Source organism: Ixodes scapularis, unplaced genomic scaffold (genome assembly GCF_016920785.2).
Source record: "Ixodes scapularis isolate PalLabHiFi unplaced genomic scaffold, ASM1692078v2 PGA_scaffold2__306_contigs__length_199485367, whole genome shotgun sequence".
Taxonomy (NCBI): Eukaryota; Metazoa; Arthropoda; class Arachnida; order Ixodida; family Ixodidae; genus Ixodes; species Ixodes scapularis.
This window is the reverse complement of record NW_024609857.1, coordinates 111,863,162-111,890,633: the sequence shown is the minus strand read 5'-3', so window position 1 is coordinate 111,890,633 and position 27,472 is coordinate 111,863,162. Positions and strand designations below refer to the sequence as shown.

Sequence of the window (27,472 nt, the reverse complement as noted above, 5' to 3'; positions counted from 1 at the left end):
GATTTATCGCTATACATATGGTTGCAGGACGGGGAAAGGAATGAAGTAAAAACAACGCATATATAAGCAGGTCAATGATGAACAATAGAATTGCAGCATCCTGTGAGATTGGGGGAATAAATAAGCCTGTACTTTAGCTCAGACGGCTTCTAGCGCGTGCCAAATGTATAGACAATAAAACGACCTTTCGCTTCTGAGCGTCCGTTTGGAGAAGTGGACAGTATATACGAGCTATATGAAAGAATCAGGCACGTCCAAAATGACATTCCGAGAATGATGGGTTTGTGTGCCAAAGTAGAGAAAACTACCCTGGTTTAGATGATTGAGTGCGGGGAGATGACAGCGCATTCGTATAAGGTACGCTGCATACCCACGTAATCGCAATGCACGTAGCGCTAAAGCGCACCATATTTAACAAAGATAGGAAGGGCGGGGAAAGGGAGGTTGTATGAATGGGAGAGCATTTTTTTTGTTGTGGTGCGCAATTGCTTCTCTTACATCGAGATAAAAACCATATTAATCTAGCTGCTTCCTTGCATGCTGCTCCTCAATTATGCGGCTTTTTTGATGGAGTTCGGCATTTATGAAGCTACTGTCATTGCTATCATTCACCGGGTACAGGTACGTTCATTGAGCTGTGGTCTTCTCGAACACTGAAATCCTTTATATGCACCTGAACGTTTCTAAAAGAACGAGTTAATAGGCTTTTTGGCGTCCCACGATTGCACAGCGTCCCTGAACTTGTGGAGTGGCGCCAATATATGCATAGGAGCCGACTCAGATGCTGCGCATGTTCTGGAAACAACACGATTTAGGCTTGAAAGTAGAGTGAGTAGACCGGCGAGCTGGTTCATGTCACTCATTTTTAAACAAAACAAAACAAAAAAAAAAAAAAAAAAAGAAAGAAGAAAGCGGTGGCGACGAAGGAAAGAAGGGTCTCCGGTTTTTCAAAAATGCGATTTATACTTTTTTACTTCTATGAGTGAAAAAAAAGAAAAGATCAACAAAAACAAATAAAAATAAAATTGACACAAAGCAGGGTCAACCCGCATATTTTCTTTAGCAATCGTCTTGCCTTTTTTTACTTCTGAACTAGAGATACGTTAAACCTACATGTTTTTCTATTTTCTGTGCGCTCGTATTTTTGGCACGAGTGCATAGAAAGGGCAAGCAAAAACAGAAGCTGGCGAAATTGACTATGCTATTAGTTCATTTATGGAATTTTTTTTAATACACTGCGTTAAACACACTAGTTGGAGGCGTGCTCCGGCCAACATAGTAGTGATATCGATGGCGCCTCGAATACAACTATAACGCAGATATTAACGTGCACGTTCAGGCGTACCTTGCGTAGTTCCACGCTGCGAAGTGAATTCACGAAACAGAGGACGTTCGTCTCGGCGAGTGAGAAGGCGTGCTGACGCAACATGGCGGAAAGTCTGGTTTTCCACCCGTCGTCGGGCTCCAGAGAAGCTTGTAACGTCGTAATATTAGACTGGTGCAGTGTTTTGGTGATCTTCAGGATGCAGTCTGGGTCTGAAACGACAGAAGGTTTCGTGTTTATGTGGTGGAATTACGTATTCACAGTATTTATCATTATGGGCTCTATAGGCCGTGAATGCGACGATGCGAGCTTGTGCGTACAGGTTAAAGAATCGCGAAAATAACAATATCCAGTTAAATATTTGATATTTTATTATACATTTTTTGTTCCAGTATGACCCTGTTAATGTGATAAGATAACTGCAGAAATCTTTATACTCTATGGAAGTCATTCCATTAGTACTAAAAAGGGTCATTCCATGCCGAAGGAGACGCGGCAATTCTTTCATGACTGGGATATGTACGAAACAATTATTTTGGACAAAGAATCCTCTGAAATTCTGAAAAGTATTTCATCGTGAAAAACATTTGTTTCTTATATTATGCTTTAAATTTCTGGAATTTGCACAAAAACCCGTCTAGTTACGAAACAAACATTGTAAAAAAAGAAAAAACAAAACAAAACATGGTTGGGTACCACACAAATTTAGGTAGCCACATTATTATTTAATAATATGCACTATCTTACAGTAAAATAGAAATATTGAAAGAGGCCATTTCGAGTCAAAACAGGAGCTTCAAAACGAAGAGAATTTGTGAGATTTCTTTATTGTTTTTTAGCCAAATTAGATTTGGACGTTAGCTAGAATACCGTTTTCTATTTATTCTCATAGAACTAATAATATCATTGCGCGTGTTAAATTTTTAGAACCTCGTTTTGCTGCGTTTTATATAAATGACAAATTCTCCAGTTTATGCGGAAACGGCCTTATTGAGAGCCAGAAACAGCTATGTGGGCTTTGGTGACCTCAGCTTTCGAAACAGACAAAAGTTTAATTCACCTCATCTCTTCAACATATGAACAAATTATAAAAGTACTTTTTGTTGTTGCCTTGAAATTAATTTTGACAGATGAGCCTTTCCGACCATGTCTACAGACGCCCGCTTCGTAGGCGACGCACTCTGGCGTCCACCAGTGAATCGTCAACGCCGCAAGGTCTTCAACGCTCTCCTGAAATCACTTTTATTCAGTTGAAGCGGACGTTATTCTGACTTCCATGCATCCGTATCCTCTTTACCTTAAGTAATGATACTGGCGTCTAAACTATACTCTACTTCTGTACAGGTAACTGACGACGATTACAGGTCTGCATCGTCTTCTTTTCGAGCTTGTATCGTATCAGATCAAGGCGGACAAGCTATCTGTGTACTGTCGCGGCCGACGTGAGTCCCCAGGATGGACCAGGCTCGGCTGGGGTCCAGATCCGGACGGAGCTCCGGGCAGGAATCTCAGCAGGCGATGGTGGTTAAAACTCTTCTTTAATTACATGTCAGGGGAGCAATGAGCTCTGGCTATACAGCAGCTAGCCGCGGCTATGAGCCTTGATCTTGGTGAGCTCTCCGAGTTGGGTGAGCTCAGTGCTTTTAAAGTATTTCGGTTGCCATGCAGTCGGGCGGAAACCAATCGCGGAGGTGCACCAGTTTCGTCACCCACGCCTTCTCGGAAAGACCCTCTGTCCGAGTTCCGTCACACGTCAGCGCGCACCACACCGAAGAGGTCGTCTTACTCGATGGCGCCATGCATCAACGCACCAGCCTCTTTTGAAGGCGTCGTCCTTGCTGGTGTCTTGGGGCAGGCAGGGCGAGAGCTTGACGTAATGTTCGGGTCCGAGGTCCGCTGGGTTGACCTTGCCCGGGTATTTCACTTGGGTTTCAAGAAGAGCAGACATTCGGCCGGCTCAACGCCTCAAAGACGCGTTATTTCGGCGGTGGATTACGTGACGACGGGCCTCGCCCGTGAGCGAAACATGAGACGACGAACCAAGGCCGCCGACGTCCATCGGCGGGCCGACGTGCCGATTACAACAGCCATCCGCGCTGCCGTTGTCGATTGCAACAGTACGCTGCATTGCCACGTGCCTTTCCCTTGCCCCCTACTTGTGCTAACCCCTTTCCACTTTCGGCTATAAGTAACAACACGTAACAAATCCAGGCAGTGTTATCCTGACACCCGAGATGTACATTCTTATACCCGCCCACACAAAGCAGATACAGAGCTTGGGAATGCATATTGCACGTCGGCCTCGACTGTCGTATGTCCAGATATAAAAACAGTTCAGACCGGATAGCTCTTCACCGACGCGAAATGATAACGATGATGTTGCTTCTCTATTGAACCTAATGTGTTTTGATATAACATAGTGCTACCAAAAGCAGTTTAGGGATGAAAAAAGCATTTCAATCTTTGCGGCGGACCCCTCGCACCTCTGAGGTCATGTACATGTGCAGTATTTTAGGCTCCGGAATACACTGGAGGCCAACAAAACATGTCTCAAATTCTGAAACCACTACTATCTTTAAAAGACGTTTGTTCGGTGAGAGGTGGAAGTTAAGGCATGTGCAAACTGGAATCGGCTGTCAAATCCGACATCCAATTTCGGCAAAAAAAAAAAAAAAAAAGAAAAGAACGTGAAGCGGGTACGTCGAGAGCCGATTTTAGTTTGCACGCATCCACGAGCCGGACGTTACCGGAGCACGGCCGAACTGAATCCACGAGGCCGGTTGGGTGACGTCGACGAGCGGCGTCGAGCTGCGGTCACCAATTGAAACTGGCTTCGTAGTGCGCATCTCTGCCTGGCCTTATTCCGGGTCAAAATTATTTTCAACCTCTCCACTCTCTTCCCACAGGTTTTTGATTGGCTGTCTCCAGTGGTTTCGTCACCCCCATGTTACAAGGCCATCCGAGCAAGGTGTCCGTCAAAAATCTGAAAGCATCGGAACGAAACGTGATGTTTCCTCCTCTCCGGACCGGTTTTCTTGCCGAAATCGGATGTCGGATCCGAAATCCGTCTTTGGTTTGCAGCGCGCTTTACACAGTTGCCGTCGTCACCATCTTAGTGTCAGGCTCGGTGGACATTATATGAGAAAATAGCCGTCATGGTAAGTCGGCTTATTAAACGAATTGTTGATAAACTTTTTAAATAATGGTTTCATATCTGATGTTAAAATTCCAATATTGACGCCAACTACTATCAGAGGCTTGACCAATTTACAGAATTTGCGAAATGGTAATAGTTTCTTAGATATTCATTGATCAGTTTTCGCGTTTTCCCTCCCGATTTCAATATTGCGCGCAAAAAGGCTGCCACAGGCCCTGCACACAATGAGACTTAGGAGAGTGACGTAGTCATTTGCACGATGTCGCCACTATATAGGCAGCACGTCCTTGGTGGATGCGCCAACGAACTTCAAAACATCTTAGTTCTACCAAATTACATTTAGGTCGAATGGGCAAGCAACATCACTGTTATCATTTTGCATCGGTGAAGCTATCCGGTCTGAATTATTTTTACATCTGGATATACGACAGACGAGGCCGACGCGCAGTATGCATTCCTGAACTCGGGAAGCAGACGATGAAGGCCTACACTCGTCAGCAGTTATCTGTGCAGTAGAGTGAAATTAAGACGCCAGTATCATTACTTAAGGTAAAGAGGATACGCATGCTTGGATGCCCGGATCACGTCGACTTAAACTGAATAAAGAGTGTTTTCGGGAGTGAGCTGAAGACCTAGCGGCGGTGTCTCACACTGTTGACTCCTCGATGGCGAGCGCGGGCGTGCGTCGCCCACAAGGAGGGCGTTTAGAAGCATAATCGAAGAAAATCACTAAAAGAACAAAAAGCTTTCGCAGAAAAAACATTAAAGTACTTCATTTTTGATATTTTGAAGGCAGGAGGTAGGTTCAACTTTAGGCTATTTCGAAAGTTGAGCGCACCAATGCCCACATTGCTTTTTCTGGCTCTCAATAAGGCCGTTTCTGCATAAACTGGAGAAGTTGTAATTTAACTAAAACGCAAGAAACGAGGCTTTAGAACTTTTAGCACGTGCAATTCAATTATTTTACGAGAACAAAAAAATGAAGTATTGTAGCTAACACCCAGCTCCAAGTTGACTAAAAAAAAACAGAAAGAAATCTCATGAAGTGTTCTTTTGGAGCTCCTGTTTGGACTCAGAAATAGCGTCTTTCAATATTTATATTTTACTGTAAGATAGGCCATGTTATTAAATAATGAGGCGCCCACCAAAATTTGTGTGGAACCCAACCTTTGTTTTACAATGTTTTTCTTAACTACAAGGGGTTTATGAAAATCAAAAAAATTCAAAACGTAATTTAAAAAAAAAAAAAAAAAAAAACAGCAACAACATAAAAAACAATATAAAATTTTTCGAGAAAAATATTTTATTTTTATTTTAGGGGTTTCTTTATAAAAATATTTTTTTCGTGCATATTCCAAACATGAAAAGAAGGGCCGCATCTCCTTTGGCATGAAATAACCCATAAGTAAACGTCTATGCTATCTCACATTTCTTGTGTTGCTATACTGAATTTCAGCACACTGTTTCTTATCTGCCTGAACTGCAAAAAAAAAAAAAAAAAGAATGTAGGAAATGCGAATAAAACGCATGTTATTGTAATTTTCGGAATCTCCGATGGTAATATATTTAAACAAGTGAAAAAAGTAGAAGACATTAAATTATTTAAATATATTTATTTATCTGAAAGAGAGCGAATATTTATTCTTTTATATTATGTCAATAAAAAATAAATATATTCTTTCATCTTTTATTTGCATTTTGTTCTTGTAATTTACAGCACACAAGAACCATTCAAGCTCAAACACGCACACCACCAAATATCGATCTTAAGAAATGCATTTTGTTGCGCTGTCGCTGGACATTGGTATGTTACTAGATTATGGGAAAACATCCCGTTCAGTGATCAAAACTAACATTTATGATCCAGGCAGAAGAACGAAATGTTAACTTCTTATGTATTTCTAGAGATGCCGCGAGCTTTCTTCGAACCTGGGGTACGAGGCTGGTGGCTCGAAAGGTTCGAAAGTGGTTCGAAAGGTTCGAAAACCTTTCGAAATATCGAGCTTGTATCAACTAATTCGGAGGTTTTCGAATTTTTGGCGCTAAAAAATTTGATTGTTTCCGAACTTTCGAATTATTTGCGCTAGGCAATTCGACAATTCTCAAACTTCCGAATATAGCACGTTAATAAATTTGACAATTTTAACTTTCGAACCCGCTAAGTTCAAAAGTTCGACGAACTTCTAACTTCTAAACAAAAGTCAGACGAAGTTCGACCACGTTTACAACCAAAGGATTAAGGTAACAAATATCAATAGCACCAGACATTAATGCCTGGAGTAGAGTGAAAATTGCACTGGTGGGGTTTCACTTAGCCAATCGTGTCACCGAACGGCTCGCTTTTAAAGCGCTGAAGGATCGCATTGGGGTGGCCTCGGCCTCGCAACTTTTTCATCCAGCTTCCGAACAGAGCCTTTAATCGGAGGGCCTACGGAACCCTAGTCTGCAGGCTTGAAATTCAACCGAGGCGATACGCTTTACGCGTCCTTCTGAAGGCATACGTCTTTCGATTCCTTCGAGTAAACGACTGGAAAGGCGCGCACGGAGCAGTACGCCGACACGCTACAGCGATGGCTAGATCGGCGCTTACTCCATTATCATTAGTAACCGGCCGCATTTTAGGGAGTCCCATATCTCAAATTATCGAAGAAGAAAAGTTCCAGATACCAGCAATATGGCGAGCCCGATGACGACCGGTTGTGTCCTGATTAGCTGTATTTTCGGGGGTTGGGGCGGCCCACTAATTTAGTCTGGTTGCGTCCTCAACCTTGAGCAATGTCGGGTGCTGTGCCTGTGTTCATAGTTTTCTCCATCCTACGGATCATCCCAACGAAAGTAAACGCTCAGAAGAACTAAACATTTTTGGGAAGACTGGACGCTTTTATGTGAATGCCTTGTCCTGTATATTTTGTTTTCTCCTACCAGCATCGCATTTAAGGGACGATTAATCGGATTGCTTCTTATTTGCAAAGAGATAGGAATGACGTTCACCTCAGGGCATTTTGAGGAACCGTTCAACCAGTTCAACGTTTATAAGTTACCATAAATACTTTGTAGTACAGGCAGTATCGTCAGTACCACAGTACTACGAGGGAAGGAGTATTTTCGGCATGAAAGAAATGTGCCACATTTTCAGTAAAATTTGTAGCACATTTCTCGATTTTTTTAGATGAATCCTTGAGGTAATTTGAAACTTTCGAATTCGATCTTTGTCCGTAAAATTCGAAGACTTTGAACTAAAATTCGAAACTCTCAAACTTTTAGAGGTTTTCCATAACATAAATTTAAAATCTCCGAATTGTTTTCACTTTAAACAAAAGATTTCAAACATTTCAATTAAAAAAAATGCTATGTAAAAAAAAAATTAAATATCCGAGATTGAACTTTTAAAAACCTTGACATTTTCGAGATTTTCAAATTTGAAGCTCCACGGGGTGCGAAAGTTGCAAACTTTCCTTATTGGAACCTTAACGAGGTTCGAAATTTTCGAAACCTTTCGAACTCCACATTTGGGACGTTCGCGGCCTATGTATTTCGACATTACAAATTAGTGGTTTTTTGCTTATCGCACTGTCTTACTAAATCCGATTGGCGACGTAGGATTGGTTTGAATAAAGGAAGAATATAGTACCGAAAATGGCTTGACAATAATTGGCCTTTATTGCTTTTGGATTTTAAAATTCTAATTAATTGTCGAATGATACTGTTTGCACTTCCCGGGCCCTTGAGAGATTCTGAACAAAATCAGCTTTTAGAAGAGAATCTACGAGCAATATATTCCGAAGCTTAGACATGCTCGAAGAGTCCAACCATCAGTGTGGTGGTCATATACCAGGGGTGGCCAGGCCAACCAGGCCTAAGAGCCGCAAACGAAACCACGAAACTTTTAAGAGCCACGGGGGGGGGGGGGGGGGGGGGGCAAGTTTAAATTATGTTCAGAGTCTGACTGTACGTAGGAGTGCACAAGGCTGTACGACAGTACGTATGGAGGTACAAGGCTGCCAAACCCCGAGTCGCACTTCATTCTGCCTGAAATCCCTTCTTTTTTTCCTGGGGAAATGCGGGAAGGGGGGGGGGGTCCCCTCACGAGGGATCCGCGAGCCGCACTTGGACCAGCAAAGAGCCGCATGCGGCTCGCGAGCCGCGGTTTGGCCACCCCTGTCATATACGGTCATTTGCCAACGACTCTGGCTCTGTTAATTCGCCGCGATAAAACAAACTTAAAAAGGAGTACATTAAGCTCGGGACATGAACTCGGCTGGTCTAATTCACCTTGACTATTAATGACGCTAATAACCTTCAACAATACTTTTTGAAAAAAAAACAACAACAAAAAAGCAAAGAAACAACAACAAGAACGTAAAGCCGTTTTGTGTTGTGGAAAGAATCGAACACCTTAAACCTCATCAACTAACTTCCTCATGACATGAAGGATGCAAAAAAGCATGGCTGTCTTTTCTAAAGGTAAGCTTAGGTAATTGGTTAGGCCAAAGAAAATTGTTCGCTCATACCTATCCACGAATTCAGTAAGCAAGCGACACCCAGCGTGAAAACGGAAAAGTTATCTAGTGAAGGCAAGGCCGCAAAGATTGCCGGCGAGCAGAGCTTTCCTCAGCCGTTCCACACTTGCGCTGCCCAGCAGAAGGAGCGTAATTATGCCTTGTTTCTCTAGAGTTTCACCAGGCGGCGGTGTTAACGCGGAATTCCAGTCTTTCTGAAATTAACTTTGATTTATCCTTGAGAAGGAAAGCGTGTAGAGTTGGCCGGCTTAGTTGGCCACATGCCAGACACCTGCGCCGTGCCGCGAGCTCCACCGGCCACACAACACACTTGTGAACGAAAACAACTATAACAATAAAGGAAAAAAGAAAAGAAGGAAGACAGCTAGGAAAACTTTAAAAACAACAAGAAAAAGAAAACGCCATAAAAGGAGGACATGGTGATCCCAAACTGCAATTGTGTAGTGTGCATGTTTAGCGAGCCGGAAGTTAGTCAGCCCCAGTGGGAGTCTGATGTCTCAGTTGTAGATGAGAATGTAGCCAGTGCAGTACCACTTAGATCTTTAACGTGCACCACGCAGTGTGAGTTGAATGATGTGAGTCGCTACAGATTCGGCGAGGGCTTGCGAAGCGGCTCGGGAATTTGAGAAAACAATATAAACTTGGATTCTATGCTGTGGTGTCGATACGAAACAAAGAGCAGGTCGCAGCCCAACATCGAGTCAGGACTGAGAGTTGCGTCGTCCAAACTTTATCGTTTTTGAGAAACTGTGCTCTCACAAACAAGCACACTTTAGTAATTAGCAACAGTCATTCCTGCTGACATGCTTTTTTTTCTGCAATGATTTTTTTGACTAGCTGATCCCCTCCGACCAAATCAGCTCTCTGATAAAATTTCAGCGTCAAATGTTTGTTCACTGAAATTGAAAAGCTTGCGGCACTGCCGAAAGCAGAGGGCGACAATTGAGCCCGAGCCCGACGCCGACCTTCGGAGAATACGGAGAAGAACGCTGATGCCGTATTCGTCTCCGAACTGTGTTTGCGCTTAACCTCACCGCAATGACGTCGAAATTATATTGCTGCAGGCTTTGATTATTCAAGGTGGTGTAGGTTAAATTCTTGCCCGTTTCGATCTGGATGGTCATCGTACCGGCGTGCGGTTGTGCATCTCCAGTGCTAGCAGGCGTACTGCTAGCACTGGAGCAATGCAGTACGCCTGCTAGCACCATGCTAGCAGGCGTACTGCATTGGCTAAATTTCTCACCTACAGCGTATAACAATGCCACCACACCCCAAAGGTCAACGAGGTAGGGGGCTTAAAGCGATAAACTGGCAGTTGAAATTGACGCCCAATTGGCCGCCGCCATGTTGCACATTTTTAACCACTATAGCACGTGACCTTATAATTTTACGTCTAGGATTTAACGAAGTACTGTGCAAGAATAACTGCTTATTGATCTTCATAACGGTACCGATGAGATAAATTATGTTTCGTTTGTTTTAAGTTCCAAATGTGCTTCTACGACAAAAACTCGGGTAGCTTCGCAATGCCTCAGCTAGATGCCGTCAGCCGCGGTGCTGGATTCTGGTTTTTTATCGGAGCTAGGGCTAAAAGTATTGGGAAAAATAGTATCGTGTTTTTTTACATCGATCGCAGTGTAAATCTCGGCTCAGTTTTGCGTAAAAGCCTCAGGATTTGGTACGGTCACGTGTCTAGTGGTCACAAGTGTACAACATGGCGGCAGCCAAGTGGGAGTCACTTTTGCCTGGTGAACGGGATACCAGTTTATCGTTCTAAACCTCTCTACCTCGTTGCAAAAGGTAGTCAAACTCACGCTGTCTGAACGTCTGACGTCTATATGACTTTCGACTTTTGGCATCATCGGTTGTATAATTGGTTTCTAAAACTTTATTACTTCAATTTTACGCAGAGCTTGTTGTTTTACAATGTGTATATTTTCACTCCTAAACTTGTCGAGACTACAGAATCGGTTTGCCCAAAAGCACTTTGATAAAACGGAAGTACTTGGAACCATAGAGCCATTATAATGAACACAAGAGTTTCAAATGGCCCGAGGGTGCTGTGCCGAATTGAAGCAGACAGCAACCTGTCAAAAATTGACTTCTGGGTAGCTAAACTCGTGGAGCAAAACATTCTTCGCTTTTTGACGTAGCGGGGGGAGTGACCAAAAGAACGCCGCAAAGTTTCCTCCTCCCTGCGCGCGCTCAACTTCGCAACTTTTGACGAAAAATGCCCCGCGATCCCTAGGCGGTGCACGAGAGCACGAGACAGCGCGGAGAGGCGAGCGTTCACGCCGCTCGCTGTACGTTGTCTTTGAGCTCTCTAGCGATGACAATCCCGTCATGCCTCGCCCAGGCGAGGAGCGAGAGCAGACGACGAGAGTTCGTCTGCTGCGATGCGGCATTCGCAGAGCGGAACTGAAAAAAAAAAGTGGTTTTTCTGCTTGAAATCGCGTTCCGCGGGCCACAAACTCAAACACGAGCTTGAATTGTAAGCGTCTGATATTTCACAAAGGGAGGAATCGACGGCCCGTGTTTTATTTGCAAAATTTGAGTCTTTTGTAGCCGTACAGACGCTGAAACCTACCAGTGTGTAATGAAAGGCCCAGGACAACCACAAAGGCCGCGAGATCTAGCATCATTTGTGTATGGGTGAAAAGTGGAACATTTTTCGACAAACTCCCACAGTAGAAACCTGTGACGCATTCACTCAGCGTCCGGGAAGGCTAAACATGGAGACGTTGCTCTAGACTCAAGCGAAGTCATTTTTGAACGGCAGCTATCTTGCCCCGCCATATTTTGTTTTGAGAAAGCTCTCGGTTCTCAATGCCCTCACCAGGGAAATAAAAAGTCTTACGAAACGTATTGCTAGATGTTCCAAAGAACTAGATTTAAGCCGTATCCTTTCAGTGGTTCACCCATAATACTATGCTTAAAACGAAGCAAGCTCTTGCGCGTACAGTGCCATCAGTTTTCTCAATGTATGCTGTTTTGCATTCAGCTGGTTTCGGAAACTTACGCCGTCTGTAGATATCTCTGACAGCCGAGTTGCTTAATTGGAAGTCATCGCAAATGTAAGTTCCACGTTGCAGGCAACCAAAGTTTATAGATAAACGATGGCAGCGACTGTACTCTCGCATTCCCACCCATCACGTCGAACAAAAAGGCGCTAGTTTTGGTTTGAGGTCGGTACTTTTCTGCAACATCTATGGCGACAGCATCAGTCTGCACTCGGTGCATTCGGCAAGTTCGTTCGGGGCCTGTTCTCCGTGCAGCACTTCGCGGTTGTAATGCATTAGAACTCTCACAGTGCAATTCTGGATCGCTAATCGGTAGCCCGTCACTGGCCTCACCGGCGGCCATTGCTTGACGACACCCAGGAGTAAATATGGCAGTTGGGACCAGCTATATTCCCAGCTGCTTCCCAGCTGAGCTGGTTTATGGTGAAATTCCCAACCCAGTTGGAAATGCAGCTGGGCCCAGCTGGTAATTTTGACAAAAACCAGCTCTGCTGGTCCCAGCTGGGACCAGCTGGGACCAACTGCAGGTATTCCCAGCTGGGACCAACTGCTGCTGGTCCCAGCCAGGACCAACTGCAGTTGGTCGCAGCTGGAAATGTGGCCAGAAGCCAGTTCAGTTGGTTTTAGCCATTGTTGGCAGCTCATCCGCCACCGTCAGTGACAGCTGCATGGTATGGACACAATGCATGGAAATGTAATTTTATTTCAAGGTTTATAGCCTTGTGGCGCTACAGCTTTTTCTTCAACCTCTCTTCGGAACGCCTTGCGTCTTGGCACTTCTCTCTTAGCAAGTTCCCTATGTCGCAGACTACTGCAGCTGCTGCTGCAGACTGTTTGTTCTGGTCTCCCCAGAAGGAAATTGCAGCTAGAAAGAAATGTGTAATTGTTAGCAGTATATATATGTTTTGAGGACTAACCCTACTCTGGGCAGCCTCATAGGCAAAAAGTAAAATGCCACGACTCGTAAATGAGTCAATCCAACCGAGGACGAGGTGTGCTTTTATGTGCACAAAATTTGTTCTGCCAAAAGCAGGAAATGCGACAGTCAATGCCACCGCCTTAAATAATCAGTGCCTTTGGCGTTTGGCTACAATATTGAACAACGAGATGAAACAGACACACAATATATACCCAAATTGAGATTTCAATTTCCCCACAGAGGATTGGCCTAAACCAGCTCACCCTGAACAACGTCGATCTTCTCAGGTGTTAGAGGAGGCTTTGCTGGCTCTCCGGCTGCTCGCTTCTGGGGACATGTTGTTCCAGTTACGCTCCTCGTAGCAAGTACGGCGTTCGTCCAAATCGCTTGAGCTGTTTCTTTACCAACAATTGTTGGCTTTTTCCCCCGAAATATTTTTGCAGCCTGGCCACTGGAAATGACTATCCCCTTGGTCAGGTGAAACTAGAAAGTATAAAATATATTGTGAGCACAACATTTATATTATTACGTACAGTAGTTAAACATTGCTACAATAAAAGAGGAAAAGGAGCACGCTTTCTCCATATTTCTGGCCATCAATTAAAGGGCTATACTAATTTGGGAACGCATACATGTTCTTTCATTCCCTTCATTTGCATGTAGGGACTACCCAAGTGTCACTGTCAGGAAACAGATAAAGTTCTTTTATCTTCATTTTAAATTTGATTCTGTGATTTCACTAAATATATACTTGCCAATCGAATAAACAATTTTGGCATCCAATATTTAAGGAAACAATAAAATTAGCAGCATTGCATTATGCAGAGAACAAAAATAGATATAAAAATATACATTCACTTCTTGTATGTTTTGCACCCATTTTAGCAGAGGTACAAGAACAGTGTCTATACTCTTATTACGCTTGGCATTTAGGAGATAAACAGGGCTTATCCCCACAGCCAGCAATGTGCACATCAAAGATGTGTATGTCATCACAACAAAGGAGCAGGTTTAAGACCTTACTGCTCACTATGTTTGCACATGTAGCAATTACAGTTAAAAATAAGGGCAAGCTCTTACAGTTCCATCAGGAAGGTGTGTGAATGCCGGAGGAACTGAAAAAGAAAAATCATCCATACTAAAAATAAGGCACATCTTTTGGTGAGCAGGCAAAACGTGTTAAAGTGAACTACGATGCGATACTAGGACAGACAAGAGGGACACCAGAATGCAGAGCTGATTTCCGAATACTTTTAATAGCGGGACACTAACATATATGTAGCAAATAGACAAGTTCTATCTATTTGCTATAAAGTCCATACAATTGCTCGCGAAAACTGAAGCCGGTTGTACAAAATCAATTGTATGCCGGACAGCATTTGATATACTTAAGGGATGCTGGACTGAAATTTGCGTCTTCAGAAAACGAGCCAGGAGCGATAGGTGGGACACAACAAACACCATAACATCACTCACACAGCGATATCTCAAACAGATGAGCTATATTTTTTTTATAAGATGGGCACGGTTGAACGAGGCTGACGAGGCTTTTTATCGCTGCGATTCTTATTCCCTCTCTTCGCTTCGCCATCTTGAGGAAGTGAACCGGAGCGAAGATGAGAGATAACGCGGCTTTTCAGACCATTTCTATACGCAAGGGTGGTTTTTTATCCCACATCAACCAGATACTTCCAACATCTCTGCCGGTGCCTTCATAAAATAGCAGTTTCATAGACACATATGTAGTTTTTATGTAGTGGCATACAAGTTATGTTGATCTGTAGTGTCAATTAAGGTCACTTCAAACACGGAATGCTTTGCTAAGGTGCTCTTGGTAATTTATGCACTTACCGGGGGCAGGGCTCTTTGCAGCAACTGCTTCAGGTCCGGCAGGACCCGCAGGTCTGGCAGGACCCGCAGGTCTGGCAGGACCCGCAGGTCTGGCAGGACCCGCAGGTCCTGTGCTCACTTGGCAAGCTCCAGGGGGGGGACCTTGTGACAGAACAGTGTCAGTATAAGTTGGTTGCTGCAAAGGATTCATTTCAGCAGTTGATGCACTTACGCTGTGCAGAACTGTTCTTGGTAGCTGCTGCAGTGCTGAGACAAGCTGCAGGTAGTGCACTCTTCTGGAGGACACCAGCGTCACACCTTGTGGCAGGATATGTCGTGCCTGTGAAAATTAAAGGGTACACATGCACTTCCAACTACTATAAGAGTACCTGCTATAAACAAAAGCAGCTTCAGACATTCAAGAAGCATAAAAGTGCTTACAAGGCAGTGATTCACCTTGATGGGCTGCTCCCCGCATAATGGCATCTGCTGCCGTGTCAGTGCTCGCAGCCACAGCTATTAAAATTGAAAATTCAACAAATGTTCAATACATATGCATCATATATTTACATCGATGCAGCTTTCACAAGAACTCCGATATGACAGTTAAGACTTACCTTCACTGTGCTGCTCCACCAGATCATGCTGAGCATCTGCAAGATCCTCAACTGCAACATTTGATAACATTGAATGAAACTAAATCAGCTGCAGCTTCATTTATTTGCCTCACCATATTTTATACATTTAGTTGCACCATTTACAAGATGAGCTCACATTTGAAAGGTGTATGCCATGAACCAAGCCTGCCATTTATACTGTTTTATTTATGCAGGACTCACAAACTGTGGTGTTTGCAGAATCACTTACCTTCATTTCGCCTGAAATATTCGCACTCGCTGCTTTTTTCAGCTGAAAAATAATACTTAAATGTAGCGCTTATAATTAAAATGATCCACCTTAGCATGTCGTCATAAACAAACCCATGAAGCACAATTTTTTGACACAGACATGTGCTAGTAGTTACTGGCAGAATTTGTGAAATGCACTGTCCTAGTGCTAGACTTTTAGCAGAAATCTGCATAAAAGCATATATGCAGTATAATCAAAAACACACATTCAACAGCTGCTAGCTGAAGAAAGGTAAGACAGTAGTAAATATTCCTGAACGTAGAGACAATTCTGGGAGTTGGCAGAGTAATTTTTCATTTCAACACTTGGAGCATAGCTGCACCTCTAGGATGTTCTTACCTTGAAATATTTTACTTTCTAAGCAGCGCTGCAGTGAGGAAACCTGCTCTTTCAAAAATTTCTTGTCCTCTTCAAGCTGTCTTGCTTTTGTTCTCCAGGCACGAGTCTCTGCTTGTGCTTGGCGCAGCTCTGTCGCTGAGCATAAAGAATCGTCTTCATCTGATGAACTGACTGACTCCTGCCGCAACCTTTTTGGGACCTGAAAAGTAAAACGTTTAACGTCAGCCTTCCCGCATCGTTAAAGACAGAAGAGGTGCTGAGCTATTACTTACTGACTGTGCCCGATGAATTCGGTCAGAAGGCCCTGCCTTGGTGCTTTTGTGGGCGTGATGTAAATGCTTTTCCAATATTTCGCTATACACAGCATTCTTCGAGGTTGTTCGCAGCTGTTTTTGCCTCTGTGACACCTGGCACATAAGAAAGGAACAACAATGTTGGAGGCAGGTATGTGCATAAATTCTTAATCACCTTTATGGCACTTATTTTCAAAAGGTTAACACGAGTTTGTAAAAATTGATTAGTGAGAGTCAGCCCATGCTGCTTCTTGGAATACTTAAATTCTGCATTAATTAGCACTGAGTTCAAAGGAGAATACCAGAGTTCACAGTTAAGTGCTGTATACAAATACATCAAAGTTGCATGCTTACCTTCTTCTGTTGCATTTTTTTACTTGGAACATCATCGTCGGAGCTTTCCTCTAATCTTGCTTTAGGAAAAGCGATCCTCTTCGACTCCTTTTTTTTCGTGAGCTCTTCCTCGGTTTCTGTGGGTCAAGCAGCGATTCAAAAATGATTTCCTTATAGGTCATGATTAACCGAAGCATGTCTCTTTTTCCAAAAAGCACAGGCTGACTATGCAATCTGAATTCACTAACGGATGCAGTGAGGTTTGAAGCCGATAGTGATGCTATTAGTTAAAAAATTAATTTTTTGTTCATAGCATTAGGACACTAGGCACCTATACATGGCTTGCATGATATATATTATATCCGCGTCCTCCTTGCTGACGGCAGAAACCTGCCGTGAGTGCAGGGGAAGCTGCACTCACTCCTTTCAGCTCGCTCGTAATGTTTGCTTCCTGTTTGTAGAATAAGTACAAATAAAGGCTACGCTCAAGGAAAGTTTTGCCCCTAAAGAGGAGGACCAAATTACGTCAGTGCAACCTATCTGTACTGTGCGCAGATCACATACACACATTCCCTCAACCGTTTTTGATCAGCTAGTCGCAGCTTTCGCAATTATTCATGATACACGCGCCGTCCGACTTTCTTTCGGACGCCGCTTGTAGGCGCCAGTGGCCGTCGGACGGTATTCTAGACACAGCCAAAAACAAATGTAAATATCGCCAAATGCGTCGACAAAAGAAAATGTTCGAGAAAAAAAAAAAAAGTAACTCCGCACCGGGGATTGAACCCGGGGCCGCTTGTTTGTGAGGGATACATTGTACCACTAAGCTACACTACAGCTTCAAAAATTTCGCTTTGCGACCTCGTTTTATAGGAGACTTTCGGACGGCACTTGAACGTGCGAGTGGAGTACCGTCGGACGGCACTTGAACGCTCTGTAGGAGTGCCGTCGGATCGTCCAAGATTTAGATACCATTGGCATTTTTTGGTGAACTCGACGGCGTCAAACTGCGTTTTGACAGGTGTACCTGTGATAAATAATGGTACGTATACGTACCGGCTAGCAGAAGGACGTGGGCACTATAAAACCCCGTGTTTTCTCCGTTGCCTTCAGAGTCTTCGTGAAACACCATGTAGGTCGACTTTTTGTCGAAATCGTCCGTGCTAGTCGGAGAGAAGCCATCGATGCTGCTTGTAGAAACGATATGCAGTCGCTTGTTGTTGTGGTCGTCCACAAATCGAACTAGCGCAAACATTTTGAAGAGCGAATGCACGTGGTCCGAGTAGAGAAAAGCAAGCAACCGTCAAAATACTAGCGGACGTGCGAATACCACAGCGCGGTGACCATGGTTGCCGCGTCCGCAACGCGTCTAAAGAATACTATATGCTAGCAATTATTAAATAATATTTTAACTTTTTAAAATAGGAACAAACTATTAGTTGACTCAAACTATGGCACATTGATACTTTAGACCCATGTTGTTGTAAAAGCGTGTTTCTATTTACTTTAGAGGAATAATTTCGCGAGTTCGCTTTGGCTTGGCTTGTCTTGTCCAGATTTCTTGACCATCGGCTTTCTACAGCTTTTCTTGTGCCTGCAGCTGTCGTGGGTGATCTGCTTGATCTGCGTTTGAGTTTGCACGTGTATGCTGTGAAAATGCCTCCGCGGAAGCGGTATCTTGAATATGGAGCCGACATAGCAGACCTACCATACACAACGAAAAAAAGGTCTTTTGACGAGCGCGAAACGGACCTGCAAGCGCCTGACGAGACCGATGAGTGCACGCCTGCCGAGAGCGACGACTTATTGCCTGCCGAAAGAGATGGCGGCTCGTCTGCTGAAAGCGACGACCACTCTGTGCCTGCCGAAAGCGACGACCACTCTGTGCCTGCCGAAAGCGACGACGACTCTGCACCCGCCGAAAGCGATGACTCGCTTGCGTCAAGTCCTAGTGCTACCCGCGCCACACCACCGCCGCCAACACCACAACCCGGCGGCTCTCCAGGAACTCGGCAAGAACCGCAAGAGGAGGCCGAGCTAACCGCCAATGACCTGTTAGCGCTATCCGTGGGCTTCATCATAGAGTTCGGACTCCCGTGGAAGGCGGTCGAAACTCTACAGAAGATGATGTCCTACGTTCTGAAAAGATGCGACGTGCCGGCAACCAAGTACTTGTTTAAAAAGAACGCCGGTATCACTGTTGAGACTGCCAAGTTTCATTTTTACTGCAACGACTGCAAAAGACTAGTCGCCTCCACATCGGGTCGCCTTGCTGACCGCAACGCAGTTCAGGCCCCCTGCCCCAACTGCGGCAAACTCTGTGATGGTCGGCAGATGTTGATTGACGGCCACTTTTTTTTGAGCATGCCGATCCGGAAACAGATAACAGAGTTGCTTTCGAGAGAAGAAATTTCTAGTGCTCTAACTAAGCGCCTGCAAGAAATAGATGCTCACCACGACAATGGCAGTGATGGGATGTCGGATATTTCCGACGGTGACGCATACAAAGCCGTCCGGGAAAAGATGGATTTGCACGATTTAACGCTGACCATCAATTCCGACGGAAGTCCGCTTTTCAATTCCTCCAAATACTCGATATGGCCGGTGCAAGTGATGATCAACGAACTTCCGCCACACCTCCGGCACAAGAATGTCCTCGTCACCATGCTGTGGTATGGACAGACCCATCCCGACATGCCACTACTGCTGACGGCCTTCGTTGATCAAATGGAAGACTTATCTTGTGAGGGAATTACCTGGGAGGCAGGCACAAGAACTGTTTGTTCAAAGGTATGTGCATATAGTATACAGGGCTTGCATGTGATATCAAAGCCGTCGTCCTTGCTGGTGGTAGAAGCCTGCCATTAATGCATTGGAAGCTGCGCTCGCTCGTTTTTGCTTGCTCGCAATGCTCGTTTCCCCGTTTCTACAATTAGTACAGTAAAGGGTGCGCTCTACCACCAGAAAGGACCAAAGTATGTCAGTGCAAGCTATGTGTATAAGGGCCTTTGTACCAAGCGTATTTCTTCTCTGTTCATGTGTTTCGCACTGTTTATATATTAGGATCAACGAATACCAACTCAACTTTCGACGTTACTTTGTACCAAGCTTTGTTGGCCGGCTTTTACTCACGGCAAGAATTCACATACTTTTTGGTCTCTTGAGCGGGGGATCTTTAACCAGGTTCGGTCGCAACGTGCAGATGGCAGATTAGACATACTCAGAGAAAAACTGTACCCATACGTAAAAACAGGGGCACTGCAGATAGATTAAATATAAAATGTTAAATCGTGAGTGGTATGGCGGTGACCGCAGGGGCACGTGGCTCAGTTGCTGGGTCCAATTGATATTGGTTATGCTCAGCAGTGGTCACAAGGGGAAGGAAAGAAAAGAAGGGTATCACTTTCAGCATGGCAGACGGCCGGAAAGTACAGGGACGCGGCCAGTTAACAAATTTGCATTGTATGCGCTATGTTGTGCAACTTTTTGCCTCCTCATTGGCTCATTGCAAGGGTCGCAATGGCAACCTGCAGTCACGTTTTGTTGTAAGCAAATGTAGCGCAGATGTGTGAACAGGCCTTAAGAGAGCTAATTTCTTAGCTCACAGTGGTACGATGAATGCAACATGACTTTATGTTATCGATTATCTTTACTCATTTTGTTAATAGAAATATAGTTTTTATTTATTTTATTTAAATACCTGTGGTTCTGTAAATGAAGCGAAGAAAAATCCAGTTTTCAAAGAGCTTGAAGTTTCCGAGCTACAGCGAGCACTCTACAATGAAAGCAATGTATTTTGGCATCGCGCGATCCGTGCCGCAAGCCACTCAGACATGGGGCGACATGGTAGATCGCCGGCAAGCACTACAATATAATATAGATTATAGCGGCTCTGTGGTGCATTTTATAAGCAACTGCATTCTTTTCCTGCAGATCCATTGCTTCAGCTGCTGCGCTGATGCCCCTGCCAGGGCAATTATGCAAAATATGTTGCAGTATAATGGGCACTACGGGTGTGGATGGTGCCTGCACCCTGGAACTGTCATCAATGGTGGGGAACTTCTTCTAACAAAGCATTTGGCAAGAAAAGAAATCAAAGTGGTTCTTTATTGCCATTTTTGAGCTATGTATACTATTTGTGCTGTCTAAGTGCTCACTAAATGAGCTTGAAGCTATTCTGCCAGACATAAATGTTGTCAGTTATTGCACAAGAGGCGGCAGCATGGTGCTGTATGCAGTGGTTTCTGTGGTCTGTTTGCATTAATGTGCACCTAATTAATAAACAAGCATGCCAAAAACCCTACTACATTCAAGAGCCCGGAACACTACAATTACTGCTATAACACTGGTTTCACATTTTAGGTTTGATTTGCCTATTACCAAATACCAGTCCTCCTTTGCGGCATTCATTTTGCCTGGTTGTAAATTATCTGTAAAAGAAAATTTGATTCATGTGGCTTACTTGCTTAACATTTAATACCTTTTGTTTTCCAAACAGGAACTGTCAAGTACACTGTTGATGAAGTGGTGGAGGACAGGGACACGGACCGGACCCTGGCACTGATGAAGAGAGCGGCTGCCAGCGACAAGCCCATCAAAGGCGTAAAGGGTCCAACACCCCTCATGAATCTCCCCAGATTTGACGTAATCTGGGGATTTACACCAGATTATATGCATTGTGTTTTGCTCGGCACAACGCGGCAGCTCACAGAGCTGTGGCTGACCAGCGTGGGAGAGGATTTCTACATTGGCTGTCCAGCACTTTTTGATGCACTTGATCAGAGGCTGCTTAGTATGAAACCACCATCATGCTTCCACAGACTGCAACGGTCGCTTTCCGTACGGAAGTACTGGAAAGCGACCGAATGGCAGCAGTGGCTGCTGTGCTTTTCTTTACCATGCTTGGATGGCATACTGCATTCAAAGTTTTTGTGTCACTTTGCCTTACTAGTAAAAGGTATTTATCTTTTGCTGCAAGACAATGTCACCAAGGGTGATGTCACAGAGAGCATCAATTGTCTCGTGAAGTTTGTTGTTGATGTCCAGGTGCTTTATGATGAGAAGCAGATGACATTCAACATCCACCAGATGCTACACCTGTCCAAAAGTGTGCTGCACCAAGGCCCACTGTGGGCACATTCTTGTTTTGCCTTTGAATCAAATATTGGCCAGGTGAAGGAGCTTGTTACATCGGCCAAGGGTGTGCCATTGCAAATTGTGGAGCGCCTTATGATGAGAAGTTTGTTTCCTGGCCTAAAAGCCTTAGCTTGTCCTGAGACACAGTCATTTTTAAGTGGAGGCAGCGTCTCAAATCGAGGGACTGTCGCACCACTTGGCAAGCCACGGCAAGTGCCACTACCACTTTTGGAGTTGGCCCAGAGCCAGATTGGACATATTATAAGCGGTCAAGTGATGGAGCATGATAGGGTTGCGGTGTCCCAGTTTGTGTTCCATAGTGAGCAGTATGGAAGACCGAACAAAACTGACTGCACAGCTGCAATCTTACCATCCAAAGTGTACATAAAAATTAAGCACTTGCTGTCTTTTCAGGACACAAATGGACAGGCCAAGATTTTTGCCGTGTCACCTAGATTTGTAACAACACCTGTTCAAAAATGCACTCACATAGTGAAAGCGCGCCAGGTGCCTCCTGGACATGCTGCCAGTAATCTACTTGTTGAAATAGCGCCTGGTGTTGTGCCCTGTGTATACATGCACACTGGGGCGAATAGCTACTTTGTGTCTTTAGCCTTTAAGGCTCTTTTTAGAAGTGAGTAAGCTGGGTCCCTCTTCCTGTGTGGCACAAAAGAGCAGTCTCTGTAGCTCGATCCTACTTGCCAAATAAATAGAAGTTGCTTCTCGTCATCAAGTACCAGAAAAAGGCCAGTTGGTGTCTGTCTCAAATTCTTAGCTTTGCTAGCTAACTGCTTCAACTGCTGCCAGCTCTGGCCCAATCAAATTTGCCAGCTCATGCTCACGTGGCACAAATTCTAAACACTTGCTTGTTTAAGCTGTACCCCGGCTTGTCCCACCTGATCTCCAGCTCATATGCCACATGTTTTTACAACAGCGGCCAAAATATTAAAAAAAAGGAACTTTAGAGCATTCAATATTGCGTTTAGAGCACTCAATATTGCCATTAGCTTGTCCGACTTTTCAATCACATATAGTATCAAGACTGTGCAATTAAGCACCTAATTTTACAAATGTATGTTAACTAACTTTTTAATTAGTAAAAATAAACATTTATGTTTCAACTAGAAACTTCATGGGGATCGTTGAAAACCACTAAATCAGTCAAATTTAGAAAGGTAGGCAGCGCGTGTACCGTCTCCTGAGAATGCGTCGCGCACCGCTGGATTTTTCAGTTCTCATCCACATTTTCTCTCAGAGCGGCCGCCAGGTCGGGCAAGCTAATGGTAATATTGAGAGTGCTTTAAGCATATGTTGGCCAATCTCAGCAAAAACACCTATATCAGCAGCTCCAGCTGAACCCAACTATGTGCCAGCTAAGAACCAGCTGGACAGCTTAGTGCTTGCTGGTCCCAGCTAGGTGCTTGCTGGTCCCAGCTAAGTGCTTGTTGGTCCCAGCTGGTTCCAATTAAGGGCTAGCTGGTCCCAGCTGGCCCCAACTAAGGGCTAGCTGGTCCCAGCTAAGGGCTAGCTGGTCCCAGCTAAGGGTTAGCTGGTCCCAGCTAAGGGCTAGTTGGTCCCAGCTAAGTTCCAGCTGGGACCAGCTGAAACCAACTGGGACCAGCTGAAACCAACTGGGACCAGCTGAAACCAACTAGGACCAGCTGGAACCAACTAGGACCAGCTAGATACCAACTGGATATTTTCTCCTGGGCAGGCAATACGCCGCGTCCTGTCTAGTTTTCCCTTCGTTTTCGTCCTTGATGTATTGGCCTATTACACCATGAGGCAATCAATACACGCAAGTCTAAAGGCCCGTTCACACTCTTGCGACCGAGTACGACTGAGAGAGACGAGATCTCTTAAAACTTCTTAAATTTCTTTAGAATGAGGGAACACACTGGCATTGTGGCGCCATCTATGCGGTGACCCTGGAACTGCATTTCACAAGAGCGAAGGTTTTGCGGGATTTCCGAGGTCAAATGTGCGTAATACCCACAGAAAGGCTCGTTTATAACATTGACAAAAGTTTTTCGAGCCAAGAAAGAAAGGATAATGCGCGAGAAATAAAAAGAAATATGCCGAAACGCCGAGTTTACACTGCTTCCCAATAGATGGCGCCAGTGTGTTCTCTGGTTTAAAGGGCAACTCCGGCCAAAACTCAAAATGAATTAAATTACTGGTATCGCTTTAGTGACACAAAATACGACCCCAGCCAAAATTTCACGTCCGTGGGACGCCGCGTTCTCAACTAATGCCGATAATAAAAACGCGACCCGCCGCGAGCCGCTGCTCCTTAGCGGGCAGCCAGCGGGTTGCCGATCGCTAAAGCAACATTGGGCCGTGATGTCAACATCGTTTTCTTTTTTTCCTTCGTTCCAGACGGGCGCACGGCGCAGCCGTCGCGCGCGCTTCTTTGTGCCGCTACTAGCGCTACTTCGGCTTGTAATTGCGTGTTTAGCCGTTGCTTTTACCTGTAGCCCATGTAGCTTCGGTATAGCCTTTTGTTTATTTGCTTGTGAGCACTCCTAGACTCGTTTTAGCGAGCAACTCGGTGCGCCCAAGACTGCCCAGCTGTTCCTGTGGGCTGCTCAAACAAGCCGCTGCGCAACCCGGAGGTGCTTCTTCACAAGTTTCCAACGGCTCGGAAATTGGAGAAGGTGTGGGTGAACGCTGTTCGACGAGTGGGCTTTGGAAAGCCTTGGACGTCGACCCCCAGATCGAGGCTCTGCTCCGATCATTTTTCGCTGGAAAGTTACGAACGAAACCTACAGGTGTTGGTTGCTTGTGGCTTGTCAGCGAAGGGGTCGAGGCTTAAAAAGGATGCCGTGCCGTCGCTCTTCGCCCATCGTACATGTACAGAAAAGGTAAACATAATAAAAGTATCCTGATCAATAAATAAAACAGTCATTGTCAAGTGCAGTGTTGAAGATTAAGCATTCACGCTCCATTGAATGTCTGTTGAATTGGGAATGGTGGGCATGTAGAGTACAACCACTAACTAGCTCCAAACACTGAAGTTTGTAATGAAAACGAAAACAATGTTCTGCTTTGCGTCACTGCTTGTTTACTACGCAGTTCATGCGATATAAACATTCGCCTCCCAATCGTTCGAACCCGTTACGCAGCAGTATTAATTAACATTGCGCTTGTGAATACCACAAGGGAATTTAAAGAAATCGCTAAAGTTCGGATTCGTAAGTTACAACTCTCTAATTTGCCCGAGTTCGGCTGGAGGTAAATATATTATTTAAAAATGCAAAAAAAACAAAAAAAAAAACACTTGCCTTAGTCAAAAGTTACGAAGGAAAACTTAAAATCCTATGGATTCTAATAAAAAAAAAATGTTGTGGGTGGGGGTGGGAATGCGGAAGGGAAAGAAAGTGTTCTCACCTTGCTAACGTTCTCTGTTTTCCTTTATCACCCACAAAAACTTTTGCTAGCTTTGAGAAGAAAATGACTGCCCAAAGAACTTTTTTTTTTTTTTTTAGTGCGGGAAGTTTTTTTTTATTTGTACAAAGATTCACTACCTGGACGAACTTAAGTGGTGAATTAGTGTCGTAGCTTACAAATTCGGCTTTTACGCGCCTGAGGAAAAAATAACGAAAAAACAGACGTCTACAGCTTGACACACGTCTGTTCGGTTGCCGCGGAACGCGCCGGAGAGCCTCAAAGCTTCGTGTCTGGGACTGACCCGCCGCGCGAAAGCGCCAGCACTGTATGTAGAGCAACGCCGCTCCATCCACGGAGCCCCGATGACAATTTAGGCCTAGCGACGAGTGCGGGAGACCGCACGCACGCCGACAGCTGCCGAGTACGGCACCGAACGAGTTCACTCGTTTTCCAGTCGCTAGCTTTTGGGTATACAAGCAACGAATACGGCACGGCATAGCGCACGCGCGGCGGCGGCCGCCGAGTACGCCACCGAACGAGTTGACGGGTTTTCCAGTCGCTAGCTTTTGGGTATACGCACTAACTCTTGCTACATATGCTGGATAACTACCACGTATACAGAATTAAAACAAAATCAGCTTACCTTCTATCTTTAGACGGCTAGCGCAACAGAGGTAAGTGCCGCTTAGACTGCGTACCCGCTGAGCGAGAACGATCTTGGCGTCACGTCCACAAAACGGCTGATTTCCAGTGTTGCCGGAACCTCGAGCGGCTAGTTTCGGTTTTGTCGGCCGCGCCCCAAACAAAACTTTGAGACGTCGATATCTTTAAAACTACGCACAATAACGAGAAAAAATTTACACCTTGCAATTCAGGGGCGCTAACTGCACTAAAAACAGCCATAATCCCAAAATCGAAAGTATGGACCGGAGTTGCCCTTTAAGAGGTCGCAAGAGTGTGAACGGACCTTAAAGGCTCGTTCACACTCTTGCAACCGAGTACGACCGAGAGAGACAAGACCAGTTTTTAATCCTTTTACGACGTCTTAGGACCAGCTCCGCAGCAGCGCGCCCGGTTCTAAGAAGTATATGACTTTTTTCTTTCGCTTTTTCCAATGTCCCTCCTCTCCTTTGGTCTCTCTAAAAGCGCCTTGCAACTGTATTTTCTGCACACTTGAAGAAGGGAAGTCTCTTCCCGAAACGTCGTGTATTAAAGCCTCTACTGATGTTCAAACATTTTTCTACGTTTACGACTTTCTTGGTGAAGACTTGTTCATTAATAAAGTTGTAAGGGGATTAAAAACCGGTCTTGTCTCTCTCGGTCGTACTCAGTTGCAAGAGTGTGAACGAGCCTTAAGGGAGAAACTCGCAAAAATTGGAAGCTTGTACGCGGTGCTCGAGCGCGAGCATTTTATGACGTGCTGCGATGATTATATCGGGTGTTTGGAGATCAAATCGACATTCGTCAAGCGTTTGAACATCGATTAAAACGAAAATCGGCCGGAGCACCATTGACTTTACCGACGTCGCTTGCTTCGGTTGTTAAATAAATGGCACGTTCAGCGACTGAACGGCACGCTCCGAGTTTCAGTTTGTCACGGAAGCCCTCTCAGCAGTTCAAAGAAAAAGCTGTCACCATGAAGCACTATGTCCAAGCGGTTAGAACGATGCGAATGTCCTCAGTAAAGGCCTTCTAACTTATCGTTTGCTGAGCTTTGATGACTCCAAAATCACGTATGACTCCTCAATAACCCTCGGTAGCCCTTGTCTGATTAAACACATCACAGTTAACGCCCAAGAAAGTCGCTCTCGACTTTCAACCGCACAACATTTAGTTAAACAAGATTGGTATTCTAACGCGTTTAATATTCTTGCCGATTATATTAACTGTTATTTGCGGAAACACCGATAGAAGTTTCATAGTAGAGAACAACCAAATAAAATTGAGTTTTCCCGTTTCTCTTATAGCCTGGATAAGATCGTGTCAAGCGACGACTGCCGGTGGTGCCGCTCGACCCCTGCAATACAGGCCTCTATCCGCGATCTAGCCTCCTAAGAAATCAGTGGTGCCAGTACTATTAGACATAAATCGTTTATTTGCATCGGTGCACCCATACCTGCCAGAGGTCGGGACGAGGCGGAAAATCGTACATCCGGCCAATATTGAAGCTGGTTTTCGGCCGAAATTGCCTCGGCACTCGCCAAGAAACAACGTGCTGTTTCGGCGACTCGTTTGTGTAATTTATTTGTTCAGTCATATTGTCACGGATGACAAGTGATGAGGCGACGGAAACTGAAGTAAA

At 44.7% G+C, this 27,472-nt stretch overlaps 2 protein-coding genes across 2 annotated transcripts; one reads left to right on the top strand and one right to left on the bottom strand.

Annotated features, from left to right (window-relative positions):
- Window positions 1-12,749: 12,749 nt before the first annotated feature.
- On the bottom strand, window positions 12,750-18,092 carry LOC121836571 (translation initiation factor IF-2-like). The gene is made up of 12 exons (XM_042291504.1): window positions 17,701-18,092; window positions 16,666-16,781; window positions 16,291-16,425; window positions 16,019-16,217; window positions 15,638-15,679; window positions 15,388-15,438; window positions 15,212-15,286; window positions 15,003-15,110; window positions 14,792-14,932; window positions 14,021-14,055; window positions 13,204-13,423; window positions 12,750-12,886 (listed from the first exon to the last, which is right to left on the bottom strand). Exons 1-12 carry the CDS (start codon window positions 17,897-17,899, stop codon window positions 12,750-12,752), a joined length of 1,458 nt encoding a protein of 485 aa, XP_042147438.1. The 5' UTR covers window positions 17,900-18,092.
- Window positions 18,093-18,300: 208 nt separating this feature from the next.
- Window positions 18,301-22,436, top strand: LOC121836570. The gene is made up of 3 exons (XM_042291503.1): window positions 18,301-19,434; window positions 20,578-20,695; window positions 21,143-22,436. Exons 1-3 carry the CDS (start codon window positions 18,301-18,303, stop codon window positions 22,420-22,422), a joined length of 2,532 nt encoding a protein of 843 aa, XP_042147437.1. The 3' UTR covers window positions 22,423-22,436.
- Window positions 22,437-27,472: the final 5,036 nt, after the last annotated feature.

Coding starts and splice junctions, on each gene's coding strand:
- LOC121836570 (XM_042291503.1), top strand. CDS start 18,301: ATGCCTCCGCGGAAGCGGTATCTTGAATATGGAGCCGACATAGCAGAC. Junction 19,435..20,577: donor CAAGAACTGTTTGTTCAAAG/GTATGTGCATAT, acceptor CTTTTCCTGCAG/ATCCATTGCTTCAGCTGCTG. Junction 20,696..21,142: donor CCCTGGAACTGTCATCAATG/GTGGGGAACTTC, acceptor TTTTCCAAACAG/GAACTGTCAAGTACACTGTT.
- LOC121836571 (XM_042291504.1), bottom strand. CDS start 17,899: ATGTTTGCGCTAGTTCGATTTGTGGACGACCACAACAACAAGCGACTG. Junction 15,680..16,018: donor AGAAAGTAAAATATTTCAAG/GTAAGAACATCC, acceptor ATTATTTTTCAG/CTGAAAAAAGCAGCGAGTGC. Junction 14,056..14,791: donor TGCAAAGAGCCCTGCCCCCG/GTAAGTGCATAA, acceptor TTTCTTTTTCAG/TTCCTCCGGCATTCACACAC.